The 15,655-nt window shown below is 39.4% G+C and overlaps 4 protein-coding genes across 4 annotated transcripts; 3 read left to right on the top strand and 1 right to left on the bottom strand.

The window, feature by feature from the left end:
• Window positions 1-216: 216 nt before the first annotated feature.
• LOC149000797 (zinc finger protein 2-like) lies at window positions 217-639 on the top strand. Its single transcript, XM_089139219.1, has one exon. The coding sequence runs from the start codon at window positions 217-219 to the stop codon at window positions 637-639; it is 423 nt and encodes a 140-aa protein (XP_088995345.1).
• A 1,745-nt stretch (window positions 640-2,384) lies between these two features.
• On the top strand, window positions 2,385-3,679 carry LOC149000798 (fasciclin-like arabinogalactan protein 21). Its single transcript, XM_089139509.1, has one exon. It carries the CDS (start codon window positions 2,385-2,387, stop codon window positions 3,639-3,641), a length of 1,257 nt encoding a protein of 418 aa, XP_088995635.1. The 3' UTR covers window positions 3,642-3,679.
• Window positions 3,680-5,750: 2,071 nt separating this feature from the next.
• LOC149000799 (cyclin-B1-2-like) lies at window positions 5,751-9,163 on the top strand. Its single transcript, XM_089139525.1, has 4 exons — window positions 5,751-5,942; window positions 6,093-6,193; window positions 8,219-8,316; window positions 8,785-9,163. The coding sequence occupies exons 1-4, from the start codon at window positions 5,817-5,819 to the stop codon at window positions 8,883-8,885; spliced, it is 426 nt and encodes a 141-aa protein (XP_088995651.1). The 5' UTR covers window positions 5,751-5,816; the 3' UTR covers window positions 8,886-9,163.
• Window positions 9,164-10,688: 1,525 nt separating this feature from the next.
• Window positions 10,689-15,002, bottom strand: LOC149000800 (cellulose synthase-like protein D5). Its single transcript, XM_089139524.1, is given in 4 exon segments — window positions 10,689-12,704; window positions 12,787-13,416; window positions 13,418-13,592; window positions 13,880-15,002. Coding segments are annotated over 4 exon segments (3,468 nt in total). The 5' UTR covers window positions 14,782-15,002; the 3' UTR covers window positions 10,689-10,943.
• Between the last annotated feature and the right edge of the window lie 653 nt (window positions 15,003-15,655).

The raw sequence follows: 15,655 nt of genomic DNA on the forward strand, positions 1-15,655 counted from the left end.
ACTTCAATCTCCACCGTCCAATCCTGTCAAGAACGTTCATCAATGAAAGGGACCTTCCTGTCATTTCAATCATCAACCAATCATATTCGTAAAAGGCATTTCGAGAGAGTTGAAGAAGCTTAAAACCCCAAACCCCTGAAGCTCTCAGTTCAACTGGCGTAGAACCCTGAGAAGAATATCTCTTCTTGTCTTCTCTTTCTCTCTGTTCAATCTCCAATGGCGGATTCTGGAGCTTATTACGACTTCTTGAAACCACTTTCGGAAAACCCAAACGCGAACGGAAAACCACCAATGGTTTCACGGATGTTTCCTTGTCACTACTGCACAAGAATGTTCCATACATCACAAGCTCTCGGTGGTCACCAGAATGCTCATAAGCGAGAGAGAGCTGCAGCTCGCCGGAGCTTTGTTACAGAGAGGTTAGGTTCTCTTCGAACTGGGTCATCTTCAAACACTTCGTCTCAGTATCTTCAACAGTACTGGGTTGAACCACGTGAGCAGTTCCATTTCGGTTCGGCTTCTCCCTCACTTAATCACGGCCAGGGCCAGCAGCTGAGCTCCACCGTCGAGCGAAACTTTCCGGTCGGAATGAATGAAGATGAAGAACAAGTGAACCTCGACCTCACTCTTCGTTTATAGTTTCTGGTTTCTCTGCTAACTCTTTTTATTATCTTACTAGTGTTTATAGAGAAGACATTTCTGATCTTCCGTAGTTACAGTTTAGGATTAGATATATGTTTAATGTTAACGGAATGTTATGGTTTCATATAATATATAGATTTTCAATACCCACTACTATAGATTTTCTCTTCATGTTTTGAAGATGAATCTCTGTTTGTCTCTCTCATTCACCAATAGTTTATAGTTGCAGAAATGCAGCGGAAGCAGAAATGTATGGGTTTCTGATTTTTAGCGTTTATTGATTTTAGAAATCTGCATAGAAATCAGAGACGATGATGAATGTTCCCATCTTTGTCAAAAACTGCACACACATTACCGAAGAACATCAATGGATACTGGATAGGGTTGTATATGTCATTTTAAAATTTTCGTGTACCTCTCTGTAACGCTTTTAGTTTTTATGGTGCTCGGTTAATCAACAGTCAAACAAGCTAGCTGTGAACCCTAAAGTACAAACACTTAAATGTTGCACATTAAATGCCTGCTGCCATCGGTCGAGATCAAAATCTTGATAATCTAGATCGTTGGCAACACAATGCTACTCATTTACTGAAGTTGAACCGAGCATAAAGAAGGAACTGAACACAAATAAGCATTTCAGTACTCACTAGGGTTACAAATAAGCGTTTCAGTCTTTCAAAACTTGCTAGGGTTGTGCCAAATGTTGTTTTGGAACTGGTCCAGTTCCAAGAGCATGGTTTTAGACCACTTAAGATTAAAGAGTACAAAGGGCATGTGATGTAATTGATCATGGGATAACATCATTAATAAACTTCAAGTGGTATATTGTCAATGTATCTCATTTAGTCTAGATTGTGGATCTATTTCATTTATGTTCGAAATCATCATACATTCACATAAAAATTTCACTCAACCCGATGTCAAAAGCTTTGTACAAACAAAGTTCGGAAAACATATATAAGCGGATGTGTACATAGATAAAAAAACAATTATCATTCCTCTATGGGTTGTGCTTGTAAATCAAGAAGTTTGATGGTATAGTGCTTGTATGAACACAAGCATCAATGAAAAATAGGGGGATCTATTGAAATGAGATTATTTAGGGCTAAATAATAAATTCACATGATCTATATAAAAACCATGCAACTAATTAGTATTTCCTTCATTATAGCCAAATGGTGAATGATTTACAATTAATTACATATAGTTTGGATAAAGTTTACAGAGGTTTCCTAAGTAAATTCTCATATGTTAACTCAAATTAGCAATATTAGACAATACCTGATTTTGTTCTAAATTACAATTTCACCCTTAAAATCATATCTGTACGGTAACGATAATTTGTTATTCCTGTACGTATCGGCCGATCCGAGTTATAACATATCCACTCAAAGCATAAAAACGGGATGCGATAACCATGTGGTTCCTTCCTTTCATCAAAGCTATTAACAAATTTTACGGGGTAAATTCATCTTTCCAGCGCTAGGGTTATTTTCGTCTTTTGACTGTTAAAGCATTTGATTTTGAGGTTCACTTTCCGTCCAAGAAAAATCCTAACGAACTGTAACTGACCACCTTGCAGCGACTCCCACATCTTCATGGTTATGAGTTATGACTTATGAGCTCCTTCTATATAAAGAACTCCAGTCCAGACAGCCATTTTACTTCTCTCTCGTAATCTCATTCTTCTCTTTCTCTGTCACTCGAGTAGTGAAAAACCCTAATTCTCGAAGCTTTCATCAATGGCGATTAGCCTGCTACTCTTAGTTTTCACTGTCCCGTTGTTCTTCGTCTGCTGCCTCTCGTTGACGAGCGCATCTGTAATCAGTGAAGTCTCTCATTCTTCTGGCGTTTCCTCTCCCCTTGGATCGCCACAGGCGCTCCAAGAAGTTCAAGAATTGACTTCTCCAGCTGCTCTGTTTCAGCCGATCTTGACGAATCTTGGCTTCTATCAGCTGGCTGCAGCGATTCCCTCTCTTTCTGAATCGTCATTCCGTACCTGGAATGGTCCTTCCACCATTTTCGCACCAACAGATATTTCCATCCACAGCTGCGTTTCTTGCTCTGTAGCGCAGCTTCTGCGAGAACACATGGTTGCAGGGGTATTCAATCACGATTACCTAAGCAAGCTTGCATTCGGGACAAAACTAGAGACGATGAGCCCTGGACGCTGCGTTACTGTCACCTCGGGTGACAATGACACCAAGATCTACATCGGAGGTGTTGAGATCACACATCCAGATCTCTACAACGATGGTGTGGTCGTAGTTCACGGTCTTGAAGGCTTCATCGCTCCTCTTTCGCCGTTTTCTTGTAAAGTGGAGAAGATGACCTCGCTTTCTTCTTCTACTCTGTCGTCCCCTGCAACCACCACCTCCACCGCCGAGAATTCGCAGTATCCTCTGATGCAGCTGATGTTGAGAGATGCCATGCTTCGTCTCCGCAACAATGGATTCAGCGTTCTGTCGCTTGCTTTGTGGATCAAGTATTCAGACCTAGTCGGCCTCAAGAATATGACAATCTTCACTCTCGAAGACGAATCGATCTTCGCCGGAGGACATGCCTACATTAGCAGTGTGAGATTTCATATCGTGCCGAACCGATTGTTGATGGCCGCTGATCTAGCTAAGCTTCCGGAAGGGACGGTTCTTCCGTCACTGGAAAATGGACAGACGCTGGTGGTGACCACCGCTGGTACGGCAGGACCAATGTCGGTGAGGATCAATTACGTTCGTGTGAGGTATGCTGATGTGATGTACAATCTCAAAATTGTAGTCCATAGCGTAGTCTGGCCATTCCCTCGCATTCATCCAACCGCATTCACTGGAATCGGTGGAGGTTCTGCCTTCGACAAGGCTATGGATGGAGCCTTGCAGACAGAGGATGGAGGTAAGGCTGATGGGGAAACCTGTACAGCTACACAGGGAGGAAATTGTGCTTCGATACCAGCGTCATCTGCCCAGGCGACACTGATGACTGAAGATGAGCATGGTCTGTGAAAAGTTAAGCTTGATCTGCGCTCTCGACTCCAGAGAATTCCAAGTTGGAAGACAATTTCTGACTTCCTCATTCTCTGTTGTTCAGTTTCTTACTGAAATGTTTGTTTTCTGATTTGTCTGTTATGGTCTATGCCTCTTTCTGTAGAGTGCCATTGACGTATGGTAAATAAAGTAGATAAACGTGCTTCTAGTATTAGTACTATACAAATTTTTCTGCCAATGATAGTTTCAGTATGGACGACTGCATACTTCTACTTGCCTACCATATGATCTTAGATTGATCAAACGCATCTTTCTTTTGAATCTCAATCCCAGGATTCTAATTACATATATTAGTGTTTTTGTTCTACCAAAAAAAAATATTAGTGTTTTTGTTCCTGGTAGTAATCGAGTTGGTTCAGTTGAGTCTGAGAATTCACTTATTAGGAAAATCCTTAGGATGTTTATATACCGAATTCCTTCTTTGTTCTGGTAAACAATCCCTCATTACCCTCAGGTTTTTACGAATAAATTCATCAATAAATTCCAAAGCCTAATCTTCCCTGCTAGATGTTCTAAAAGCTGTACATAATCAGATGGGTAAACTTAGCACCTGCAGGCAGACATGGCCAGTCAATGGAAACCTGCACAATACAAGCTCCACAGCAAAAACAGTTAAGGTAGTTACTAAAGTAGTCCAGCTGCTTCCCATAAAACATTTTTTAAAAGTAATAAATCTGAAATCAGTCGCTATGGACAGCTTTTCATATATTGGACCAAAGAGGTCTTTGCAACATAAAATTGCTTGGGTGCATTGCAATGAATCATGGTTTTGATCTTGACTGTCCATTTTACATAAGTTAAGATTTCAATCTCGACCATTCGCAAACACTAAAGTCAAGCTCCTTGCAATACCAGCCAATTCCAAGCCATATGGACCGATTATTAAGGTATATATGTTAGTGTCATGTTAAAGAATCAACGTGATATGAACATCCAGAACGGGTGAAAACTAGCTTGTGATCATGTGAATCGGAGACTAAATAGATTTAGGTGATTAATTACGGAGTTCATAGTATGGGTGGTGTTGTTCACTGATATTTTTAAATCCTTTCATCAACGTGATAACGTCAATTTAGGTATTCTCTTTTTTGGTAGAAGTCAAGTTGGGAGATTTACCCCATGTAGGGATTCTGATCTGTGTAGCATTTTAACCTTCCATTAAAATTTTCTATATATGTACCATCAATAAACCAAGTCTTGCCCATGTCGCAACTCGCACGGAGAGATAGAGGGAGTAGATTAGGGCTAGGAAGACTAAAATAGAGAGTGGAGAGGGCAGAAGATGTATTTGGAGATTCTATTTGGAGAAAATCTCTTAATGAGTGCTTAATAAGTTATAAGATTCAATCAAATAATATATTCTAATCCAAGGGTTAGGATTAACCGTAAATACTCTTATTTTATAATAATATGTGACTAAATCTTATAAGACACTCATTGGAAGAGTCCCTTTATGGAAAAGATTCTAACTTTTTAATCTACGGGTTAAAGTGGTATAGTAAATCCACATCCTCTACAATTCCCACCCCTTGATTTTTAAGGATTTATTAAATTTAAGTTCTCAATTGAGTTTTAATTTTGATAACTACATAATTAATAGCCACGTGTCATAATCCAAAGATAGAAATTGTGAAACCCTAATGAATACCTTTAAATTAAAATATTATTAATACTATCATTCATTACGCCCCCATTGAAATATTTCCCTGCTTTCAAGCCCAACACCTCTAACAAAACAAACAACTCTACCAAAAAACACGAAACAAACACTTCAGTTCTTAGGACGTCAAATCAAAATCTTTGCGAGCGTACAGGGGTCGGTTCGTTGAATTCTTGAACCGGGTTAAGGGAGAATGACTCGAATCACTCGATAAGGCGCTTCTCAAGCTTTGGTACATCATATCGTATTTTTCAATCCCCTTCCGCAAGAAACCCTTTTATTGTCTTCCATAATTGCCCATAAATGAAATCAATTTTACATCATCTAAAATGAAAAATTCTATATCGAACATCAGTGGTGAAGGGCATCCGATGTCAATAAATAATACTCTTCGTCTTTAACTCTTGCGAGTGTAAGCTTTCGGTCGAGCCTTCTGCAATTGTTTGAGATCTTTGAAATTGAAGAAGAGAAATATGGAGGGTTCTAAGACGATCTCTCATGAAATCGGAGGAGTCCAAAAGGATGCTTTGCGTTTCGGACTTCATGGAGTTAAGAGTGAAATTGTTGGTGACCATCCCCTCCAATCAGTCATCGAATCGGTACAAATCTCTTAGATAAACCCTTTTTCTTCTCCTTCCGTGTTTATTTTTCCGGTGGGAATATTAGGAAGTGAAATTTGGAGATTGTTTAATGATGGGTTTCCATGTTTCTCTTTTAAATGTGTTTGATTTTTTGAATTTATTGAGCAGACGACTATAACAGAGAATCAGATGAAAAGAAAGATGCTTGCTGTTACTTACGGGTCATCTTTTCCATTGAAGATGGACCTCGACAGGCAAATCCTTTCCAGGTATCAAATACTGCAAGCGTTGATAGAGTATTGTTATCTTTTCTAATTAGAGTGTCACTTTAAACCCTAGACATCGAAACCTAACAAGAAATTTTCAACTAGTTTCTCAAATTCTTCTTAGCGTGTGTATTTAGATTCTGTAGTCTTGAATCTCCTTATCACACATTGGTAATTTGCAGGAAAGCATAAGAATTGAAATGTCAGTGATATTCTAAAGCTATCAAATTATAATTTCTAATGGACTTGAGTAAGATTCCCCCCCCCCCCTTCTTTCTTTCCCCTAACAGTTAGCAAAGGAAAAAAATGACTATATGATTTGACTTATTCAATATGTTGCTTAATGAGAGTTGTGAATGGTTTGGATGAAAATTATATCCTGGAATTTGGCCATCATAATACAGTATCTCTCATTGTTCTGAGTTAGCTACTGCAGAACTGAAAATGAATATCTAATTTATTTAGTCACTTGATCTAGGAAAGGGGGTCCAGGTGTACAATAAATGCCTTCCCACTTGTAACCTGTCCATTTTTGTAAGAATTGGCTGACCGTGGTTCTGTGAAACAATATTTTAATAGATACATCTCGGAAGAGACCTTTGCATGGTTCATTATATCCCCATGGTCAAGTGGCTCACCTTTATTTTGAGTTGCTACTTGGATGAGCCCCTGTAAATCTGCTTAATCTCTCTGAGGATCTACTTTTGTTTTTCTGCAGAGTTTTCTTTTCTGGTGACTTTCATGTTTGTCAGTGTGTTAATTAGCCAACTAGGTGACTCCTGACCCAAGCAATCTGTTACCTTATGCATCAACAGCCAGACTCGAGCTCTCACCCTCCAAATGTCATAGGTCTTTGTTTTCTCTAAGAAAAGATAAATAAGCATGGTTTTTTCTGTACTGACTGATTTACTTTCTAGCAATAGGTTTTCTGGAGAAATGAAAACTTTGTGTCTTTCAAAGTACTTTGAAAGACATGGACACGTGGTGGTGATTTAATATAGTCTAATTCACCTAGAGTGAAAAATGGGGCTTTAGAATTTGTTGATGGTACTTAGCTACAGATGCTCAACTGTTTATAATTTTCATGGGAATTTAAGAAGAAGAAAACAGAAAAAGGAAATAAATAGGGAATTTTGGCTAGGTTAACTCCATGAAACATAGATATGGGCATTTTGGATAATCTATAAACCCCCTTTTCTCTTACATTGTAGCATTTGCTTTTGCCAGTTTAATTTTGCAGTAGCTGTTGAAATTATCTAGTAGCTATATACTGGTCTGGAGGAAGCAGAGGATGTTCTATATAGTCTTTGTTCACTTCATTTGAAATAGGTTCCATTGCTCCTTTTGAATGCTTTCTCCTTTCTGTTGCCTTTTATTGCATAGTCTACAGCAGATGGATGAACCAAACATTGCATTTTCGTAATTAGGCTACAGGTTACGTTATGATACCAGAGTTTGTTCCACTCACTTGTGAAAATGAGTTAGGATTTATTGCTTCCTGTTGTTTTATTTTGGCTTGTTTTCCTACATTTGTTGGTGTTTGAAGATGTCCATTACACATAGAATTGCTGCCTTCCTGTTAATTTGGGCTTCTTTTCCCTGTATTGATTTGTGAATGAACCTGCTCAATAAACCTGTTCAATAGATTTGCAGTGGTTTCTTCATTCAGAGGGCTTGGCCGTCATTTCAAAGTTTTTCTTGCATCAATGAAACAATTAAAAATTGAAGAAATTCAAAGACCTAAAAGAATCATTTTTTACCCTTTTTTTTTAATCGAAATTGATTTTCTTTATAGAGGTTGAATAAAAACATCAACGATTTCATTAAGTTGAGTTTTTTATTGGAAAGTCCTGCATAGCCTTTCCAAGGAACCATAACGGTCTAAGGACTCTGTGATCAACCTCTGAGTATCTTCTGTAAAACAGCTCATATTCACCATAGGCTTGATTTTTTTTGTCTAGTTCCATATTAAGCTTCCTGGTATGCTGTATCCATTTCATAATTTTCAGTGGCTGTTGACTCTTGCAGATTCCAAAGGCCTCCAGGAGCATTGCCATCTTCTATGCTAGGTTTGGAGGCTCTTACTGGAAGCTTAGATGATTTTGGCTTTGAAGATTATCACCCTGGTAACACTTGTACCTTCAATCTTTTCTCCGCATGCATGCAAATCCTTAATGTTTTGAAACTTGGGAGTGAGCTAGTATGGTGAATGGAACTGTGGAACTTGTGAGGAATGAAACAGTCCCAAATTCTAGGGATATTAGAATAAGACTTGAAAATTGTATCATGAGTATTTTTCTTGATAACATATTGCCCATGGATCTCTCAATAATATGGTTGAGACTTGTGCATATTTGGACTCCACATTTGCTATTGTGGCAATGATAAATTTGAAAGGGAAAATAACGTGGAAGATGGTATTTAGAGAATTTACTAGGCCTGGCAGAGGTTTTGCTTCCATCATTATATGGTTCCTGATGATTCATGGTTCAGCAATCAATTTCCATAGCTAATCAATCGGCTGATAAGAGTTTTGGTACCCTGTTTTTATGTCTTATGCAGTCGCTTATGCCTTCCTCTTCTGTTTCTTGCAGATCCTCGTGAATCAGAAACTCTTCTGCCTGTAGACATGCATCATGGAATGGAAGTTCGTCTCGGCCTCTCCAAGGGACCAGTCTGCCCTAGTTTCATCTGATCTACTCCATTTACATGTTATAGGGGTTGTGATAGTTCATTCTGTTTCCTTCTGTCTGTTAAATGCAACTGGGATAGGATTATGATGCTGATTGAATTTGTGCAATTGAATATCTGGAAACACACCTTAAGTTCATGATCTGTGTCATAGTTTTCCCGAGGTTTTAACTCTGGAAACTGTGTTTTATTTCACCTGTGATGAAACTCATTTTTTTTCTTTTTAATTTCCATTTCATGAAAGGAAAACATAAATCAAAGCTCAGAAATGTCTACTAATTGCTCTGAATTTCTAGAGAAAAGGAATAAGAGAGAAAGCCATGGGTTATAGCTGTTGGATGACAGTTCAAGAATATGGGAAGAGTATATCAAGTAGCAGAGGGAAACTGGTGGGTCGGTGCAGAAAAACTTCCCTTCTGGTTTTGTGGCAATTAAATCTCAGTGTAGGTTATCTTTGGATTCATGAATCGGAGATTTATACTTTTTTGCTTAAAAACGTGAATTAAGTCATTCTTGGGTAATGGGTGATATCCATGGATTCCACCATAACTATAAAATTTATGAAATTTGCTGATTCAAGCGGAGTAACTTGACGGAATTTTATGAACTTTGATAGATTTGTGGCAAACCAAACAGTTGATTTTTTTTAACCATGAATCCATAGATTTGAAATCTCAATTCATTTCAAATCCTTGGATTCATATAACCAAACAGGCCAGAAAATGCTGAAGTCACTAGCAAAAATATGCAAATGGAAAACTATACCAGCATGAACCATTGATGCAAAAAGATGCAAGATTCCCCACTCTCAACCCTTATATCGATTCAAATATCAGAATGGGAGCTGTAATGATATTACACAAGGCAAGAATTTGTACTCATCATACTTTTTGGTTCAATCAAAAACTGCAGTCCTAAACAGAAATTTAGAGAAATAGCTAAAAGAAGCAGATGATATGAATAGAAGACTTAAAAGTAGTGGTTTTGTTCTACTCAAAAAAAAAAAAATTGGTTTTGGATTATTAACGGGAATGAAGTTCATACTTAGTAGATAAATTTTCCTGAGCTTAGACCTTGAATTAATAATACTACCACAAGATGCCTTGGTAAATTGAGAGTTGTTTCACCTCTGAAGCACTTTTAGGACGTATCTTTTGGTTCAGTTGCAAATGTATCTACAACCCCAACAGAACCACAATCTATGAGAAGGAACATCAACATAGGATTTTGAAAATCTGAGAAAAGAAAATTAACTTCACAATTAAATTTAATTTTCAAATTGAAATGTAAGCAGGTTTCTGCTCCCCAGAATAAGAACATGGAAGTGGTGGTAACCAGTGAATAATAAACGAAATCCAGCACTTGAATGTCCATGCTGAACGAAGGTCCATTTTTGTTAGTCTACTTGGCATATCCATGTTAAACAGTTGAAAACTATTTCAGAAACTCTCTTTTCGAAATGTGCTGGACATATTGAATGTTGAAAAACATGATAAGATCGATGTTCCAAACTTCCTTTATTCTTCTTCTTCTTTTTCCTTTTCTTTTAAACCAATTACACAATAATAAAGTAGCTGACAAACTACACCCAAGTCACAGATAAGATCAGTGTCAATCTTCTAGTAAAAACATAATGCACATCATTGTAGAACAGTAAACCTTCTGAATTGAAGAATCTAAACCACCATTTTTTTATCCAACAACACCTTCACAGATGGCATCAAAGATGCCTATTGGCCACTGGTCACTGGTCATGGGACCTGAAATATTCTTGTAGAGGGAGAAATCAGGAACAAAGTTAGAAGAGGCAACTCTAACAGTGTGTTTTGGAAAAGGGGAGAAAAAAATAGACAATCTCTAATGCACCTCATTCCTTTAGAGGTGGAAGAGCATCCAGTAGAAATTATGCTTCTGAAGAGGCAAATATGCTGTTGCAAGATTCATGGGAAAATATACTTTCTATTACTGTTAAGATTTTCAGCAACAAGAAACCATTGCAATCCCAACCCACACAAAAAAAGGGGAAAAAATACAACATAGTAATCATTGGAACTCTGAATATTTATACTAGCCTCCCAGCAGGAGGGCTTACATAAACACAGAGCAAAGAAATAATGAGTGATAGTAACCCAGACCATAAGAATACTATAGTAGGGACTTTCCCTCTCCTCCCCATCAAACCCTTAGCAAATGGATAGAGATGGCACAGGACCCAAAAGCCAAAAAATATTCCACCTATTAGTTTGCTCCACTGTGGGAATGGGCTGTACATAGTCCTTGCCAGCCCGACTGCAATTGCTATGATGTTCACCAGCATAATTGTGATTGGTAGAACCATCAAGAAGCTCCATTTCACCACATATAGATCTGCAAACTCATCAAGTCCATCATCAGGTGTTGAAGATTTGGATGTCAATGTGAATGATACGTCAACTCCTGCAATTAACTTTAGTAGACCCTGTAACACTGCAGCTGGATGAGCACTGGTTCCACCAATCACCCAGAATTGTTCATTCCTCCACCAGTCATGAAGAGTAATCCCAGCCCACCTTATCTCAAGGATGGCAAGCAAGCATAAAGTGAGAGTGATCACCAACAAATATGTTAGAAAGGTAACGTTGAGGGTTGCTACAATGAACTGCCCTGTGAAGAGGGACATTGCTGGCAGGAAGCAGTATACAAGAAGGAAGAATGATGTGAAGGGATATATCCCAACATTGAAGTAGGCAACCCTCTGCAAGAATTTCATCCGTCGGGAAGCAAAGAGAGCACTGTTTCGGGAGAAGAAGATCTCGACAGAGCCTGTAGCCCATCGGAGCACTTGGTGCAGCCGATCAGTCAGATTGATCGGTGCTGTCCCTCTGAATGCATCACGCTTGGTAACACAGTACACTGATCTCCATCCCCTGTTGTGCATACGGTAACCTGTCACAACATCTTCTGTTACAGAACCATAAATCCAACCCACCCTAATGCCCCATTCTGTTTTGTCCTCATAGAAGCAGGATATCACACTAATTGCCTCTGCCACTGATGCAGCATCTAAGGGCTCTCGAGGTACCGCAAGAGAACCAGCAGGCCGGCTGTGACCACATTTTCCTGCAAAATCTTGAAGCAACCTTCCTTGATATTCTGCTACAGGGATTGAAGCTAGCAGAGTTGAAGAGTTCCCAAACCTACTTGGAAGAAGAAGAGATTCAATGTCTCCATCCTCATCCTCTTCATTGTGTTCACCATTGATTGGCAATGCCATCTCATCTGTTTTCTTCTCAGCCATTTTGTGGGGCCTTCTCAAGGAAAGCTTCATCTTCCTTCTTCCAAACCACCCATGATGTTCTGTTGCTCTAGGAGGACTGGCACCGTAAAGTGCAATTCTGCGGAAAATGCAACCGGTCCCCACATACATTGGACCCTGCAACCCATCTAGTGCCCGCATGCTCACATCAAAGAACACAGTGTTGTGGTTTGCATAACGATCATTTGGATCAATACCTTCAAACCTCTGAGGGAATTGGACATAGCAAATTCTATCGCCACCCCTGTCAAGCATGAAACACATTCCTTCCCTGAGGGCTAAGGAATTGTATATGTAGTGGTCACAGTCGAGGTTGAGTATAAATGGGCCATTTGACATGATTGCACTTGTTCGAACCAGAGCATTCATGGCTCCTGCTTTCTTGTTGTGATCACTGGCTGGTCTTTTCTCTCGAGACACATATACCAGCATGGGCAATCTGATATCAACTTCAGTGGTATCGCATGAACTCTCCTCATCTCCCTTAGTGCCCATTACTGGATCAGAATTTGGTGGTGGTAGCATCACCTGCAGAAGAGCATTGGTTGAGTTATTACAGCCCAATTATAAGAATATTACGATATAATTTTAGAATCTGGTTAAGAAATACCTGAATAATACCAGCATGATCCCCTCTTGAATGGTCATCCCCTGCAGGTGACCATGTCCCTGGCCAATGTACCCCATCAGACATCCATGTAGCCTTCAGAATTTTGAGCGGTTCAGAAGGATTGTCCCCCCTTTCTATCTGTTGTCTCTTTGCTTTCAGCTCTTCACTGGTATTGTATGCTTCGGACCGTCTCCTTATTGAGTCAGGTAGGGAGTTTATCCTCACCTTGAATTCATCATATTCTCTCTTCATCCATCTTCTTTCCCTGACAAAGTCTACCCTGACTTTGTTCTTGAGGAAGTCACGTTTCTGCCCGAAGTAAGCGTCAGGATTTCTGGGTTCTATTCCATGTTTCTTGCAGAAAGGAACCCAAGTCTTTGCAAAGCTTGCAGTCTCAGCAAGAGCTTCAAATGTCAGGAGTGAACCCCCATCGTCTGATAGATAGCAAGCAAGCTTTTCCACGGGATAATCAACAGCAAGGATTGAGAGAATAGTGTTTGCAGTTACAAGTGGAGGTTCTTTTTCTGGATCTGCTGTGGATACAAAAATATCAATCCCTGGAAGATCAGATCTTCCTTTGGGATTCCGAATGCTTGGAGACTCAAAACGGTCTTTCAAAACAGAGAGATCAAGTAACTCTGTTGACAGGACAGAGCTTGGGGAGCTGGTCTAGAACCCATGACAAGGCAAACCAGAGTTCACAAGTAACTGACATCCCCCATAACCACATCGCCTCATGGTTTGGATGTCTAATTCTCCAAGTGAGAAAGAAACTAAGCGCAACAAGACGAATCACCATGAGCAACCTGCACGAGAAAATCATATTGAGTAGACGCAAAGAGGACTCATCACATTTCTACGATTCCTAAATGCAATTCTTGATACTATGCAGATGAAACAATTCCAACCACGTACTGACTTCTAATGCAAAGCAGAAATTCTGTACAACCTGATGAAAAGTGATAGTTCTACGCTTGGTATGCATCTATTGATATTAAAATTGAAACCACTCCAAACCATAGACTAATTTTTAACTCATTGTACAGGGTAGGTGTGAGATAAAAAAAAAACAGTTCTTTGTTCTTGCTCTCACCTGTATGGACTGAGAATGGCAGTAGAAACTGAAACTTTCCGGGTTAGAGGCCTCCTGCTTCTTTCTCTAAAACTGGGTGGTTGTTCGAATCCATTAACCATAGATGCTCCAACATATCCCTCTTTGGGCCAGTATGCATTTCCGTACCCATATGTCCCCTTTGTTTCATAAAGCCAGCGATTGTGATCAAATTCCTGAGCATGATTCTGGGCTTTGAATGATTTCACAAGCGAAAGCCTCCCATCCATCATAGAGGGCAGCGGACAAGCTTGATCGTATTCTTCTTCGTCGTCAAGCACATTCATGTACTGCTCCTTGCATCCAGGGCAAATACCTCCATTTCTAATGCAATCCCGGTAACACTCCCTGCAAATTTTGTATCCACAATCACATGGAACTCTTCCATTACCTTGCAGCGCTTCATCTCCACAACCATTCGTGCTACATATCGTTGCTCTAGATTTCACCATTTCAGGATGGTCAGTTGAGCATTCTGTGACATGACCTCGAGTCACCGACTTGAAACCGCCAGTGAAAATGGTACCTGAGATGAAACTTCTGTTGGGTTTTTCTGGGTCTTGGGCACCTGCATCTGGGAGGCTACTTTGAGATGAACACAGAGAATGGTATTCTGGGGTTGGTGGGATGTGAACAGTGTAGTTCACAAACTCTGTGCTCGCTTCTTTGGCATCGTCTTTAGACGAGGAGCAATATATTCCATGTCCACCAGCTGAAGCTCGTCTTTCACCACTTGAATCTCTGTTTTCTCTCCCACTGTGAGGGGAATTCTGATTGTTTGAGAGTGAAAACCGTGGCACAGGGCTCGTCAAGCCCACACTTCTACCTCCTGAAGAAACTCTAATAGTCACCGGAGAAGCAGGGGAAGAATTCTTCTGAACCATTTTCTGGTTAGCTCTAAATGATTAGAACAGTTGAGCGAATAGACGAAATCTCTCAACTCAGACTACAGAGAAGATTAAATTGCTGAGACAAATATGATTTTGAAATTTGAACCATATTTTCTGTTTTTTCTGGAAGATATAACATAGAGAGCCTTTCCTCTTACCCAGAAAAGAAGAAAAAAAACAAAAAGAAAACCTTTCCAACGGTCGTTATATTTTGAATTTTGAGTGCAAATGGAGCCATGAGATATTGAGATCTATACAAAAGACATTTCAAGTAGCCAGGACGAAAAAAATTCAAAAGCAAGTGGTTGACTTTTGTAACGTTTAATTAATCTGGACGGTCCATACTTCATAATCTGGAATCTGACGGCACCTTTTCACTTGTTCAAACGGTCTAGTCACAGTAGCTACGCTTCCGTTTTCTCAGGTTGAAATGAATGAGTAGGTTACCGTTGTGGATCACTGTGAATGGAGGGCAAAGCGAAATTTTAGACCGTTGGATTCTAAATTTTGATTTCAATCGAGATTTAGATATTGACTAAGATCTCGCTCCGACGGATCGAGATGTACATATGATGGTCCTACGCATTTACCGAAGCAAGTTCCCCAAGCAAGGTGGGGTTTGAATTCCATTGCATCTAAGGTCTTGCGTGCATCTCAACTACATCTTCTCTCGGCGTTAAAAAGATCCGAAGAAAAAAAGAGATTCGAACACTTTATTTCATATTATAAGGTGATGGTCTTTTATCAACTAAACAAACCCCTTCAAACTAGTAATCTCCATTGTTCTAAAATGTTCATTTGACTCCACATATCTTCATGATTAATTTCTTAAAAACAATAAAAATTTTTAAAGAAGATGGTGTGATCC

This window comes from Hakea prostrata, chromosome 11, assembly GCF_041222555.1.
Source record: "Hakea prostrata isolate BN-2017 chromosome 11, UWA_Hpros_2, whole genome shotgun sequence".
Taxonomy (NCBI): Eukaryota; Viridiplantae; Streptophyta; class Magnoliopsida; order Proteales; family Proteaceae; genus Hakea; species Hakea prostrata.

What these genes read in the sequence shown, in the direction of transcription:
- LOC149000797 (XM_089139219.1), top strand. Translation starts at nt 217, where the DNA reads ATGGCGGATTCTGGAGCTTATTACGACTTCTTGAAACCACTTTCGGAA.
- LOC149000798 (XM_089139509.1), top strand. Translation starts at nt 2,385, where the DNA reads ATGGCGATTAGCCTGCTACTCTTAGTTTTCACTGTCCCGTTGTTCTTC.
- LOC149000799 (XM_089139525.1), top strand. Translation starts at nt 5,817, where the DNA reads ATGGAGGGTTCTAAGACGATCTCTCATGAAATCGGAGGAGTCCAAAAG. An exon ending in GACAGGCAAATCCTTTCCAG is followed by an intron (nt 6,194 to 8,218) that starts GTATCAAATACT and finishes TGACTCTTGCAG; the next exon opens with ATTCCAAAGGCCTCCAGGAG. An exon ending in CTTTGAAGATTATCACCCTG is followed by an intron (nt 8,317 to 8,784) that starts GTAACACTTGTA and finishes TGTTTCTTGCAG; the next exon opens with ATCCTCGTGAATCAGAAACT.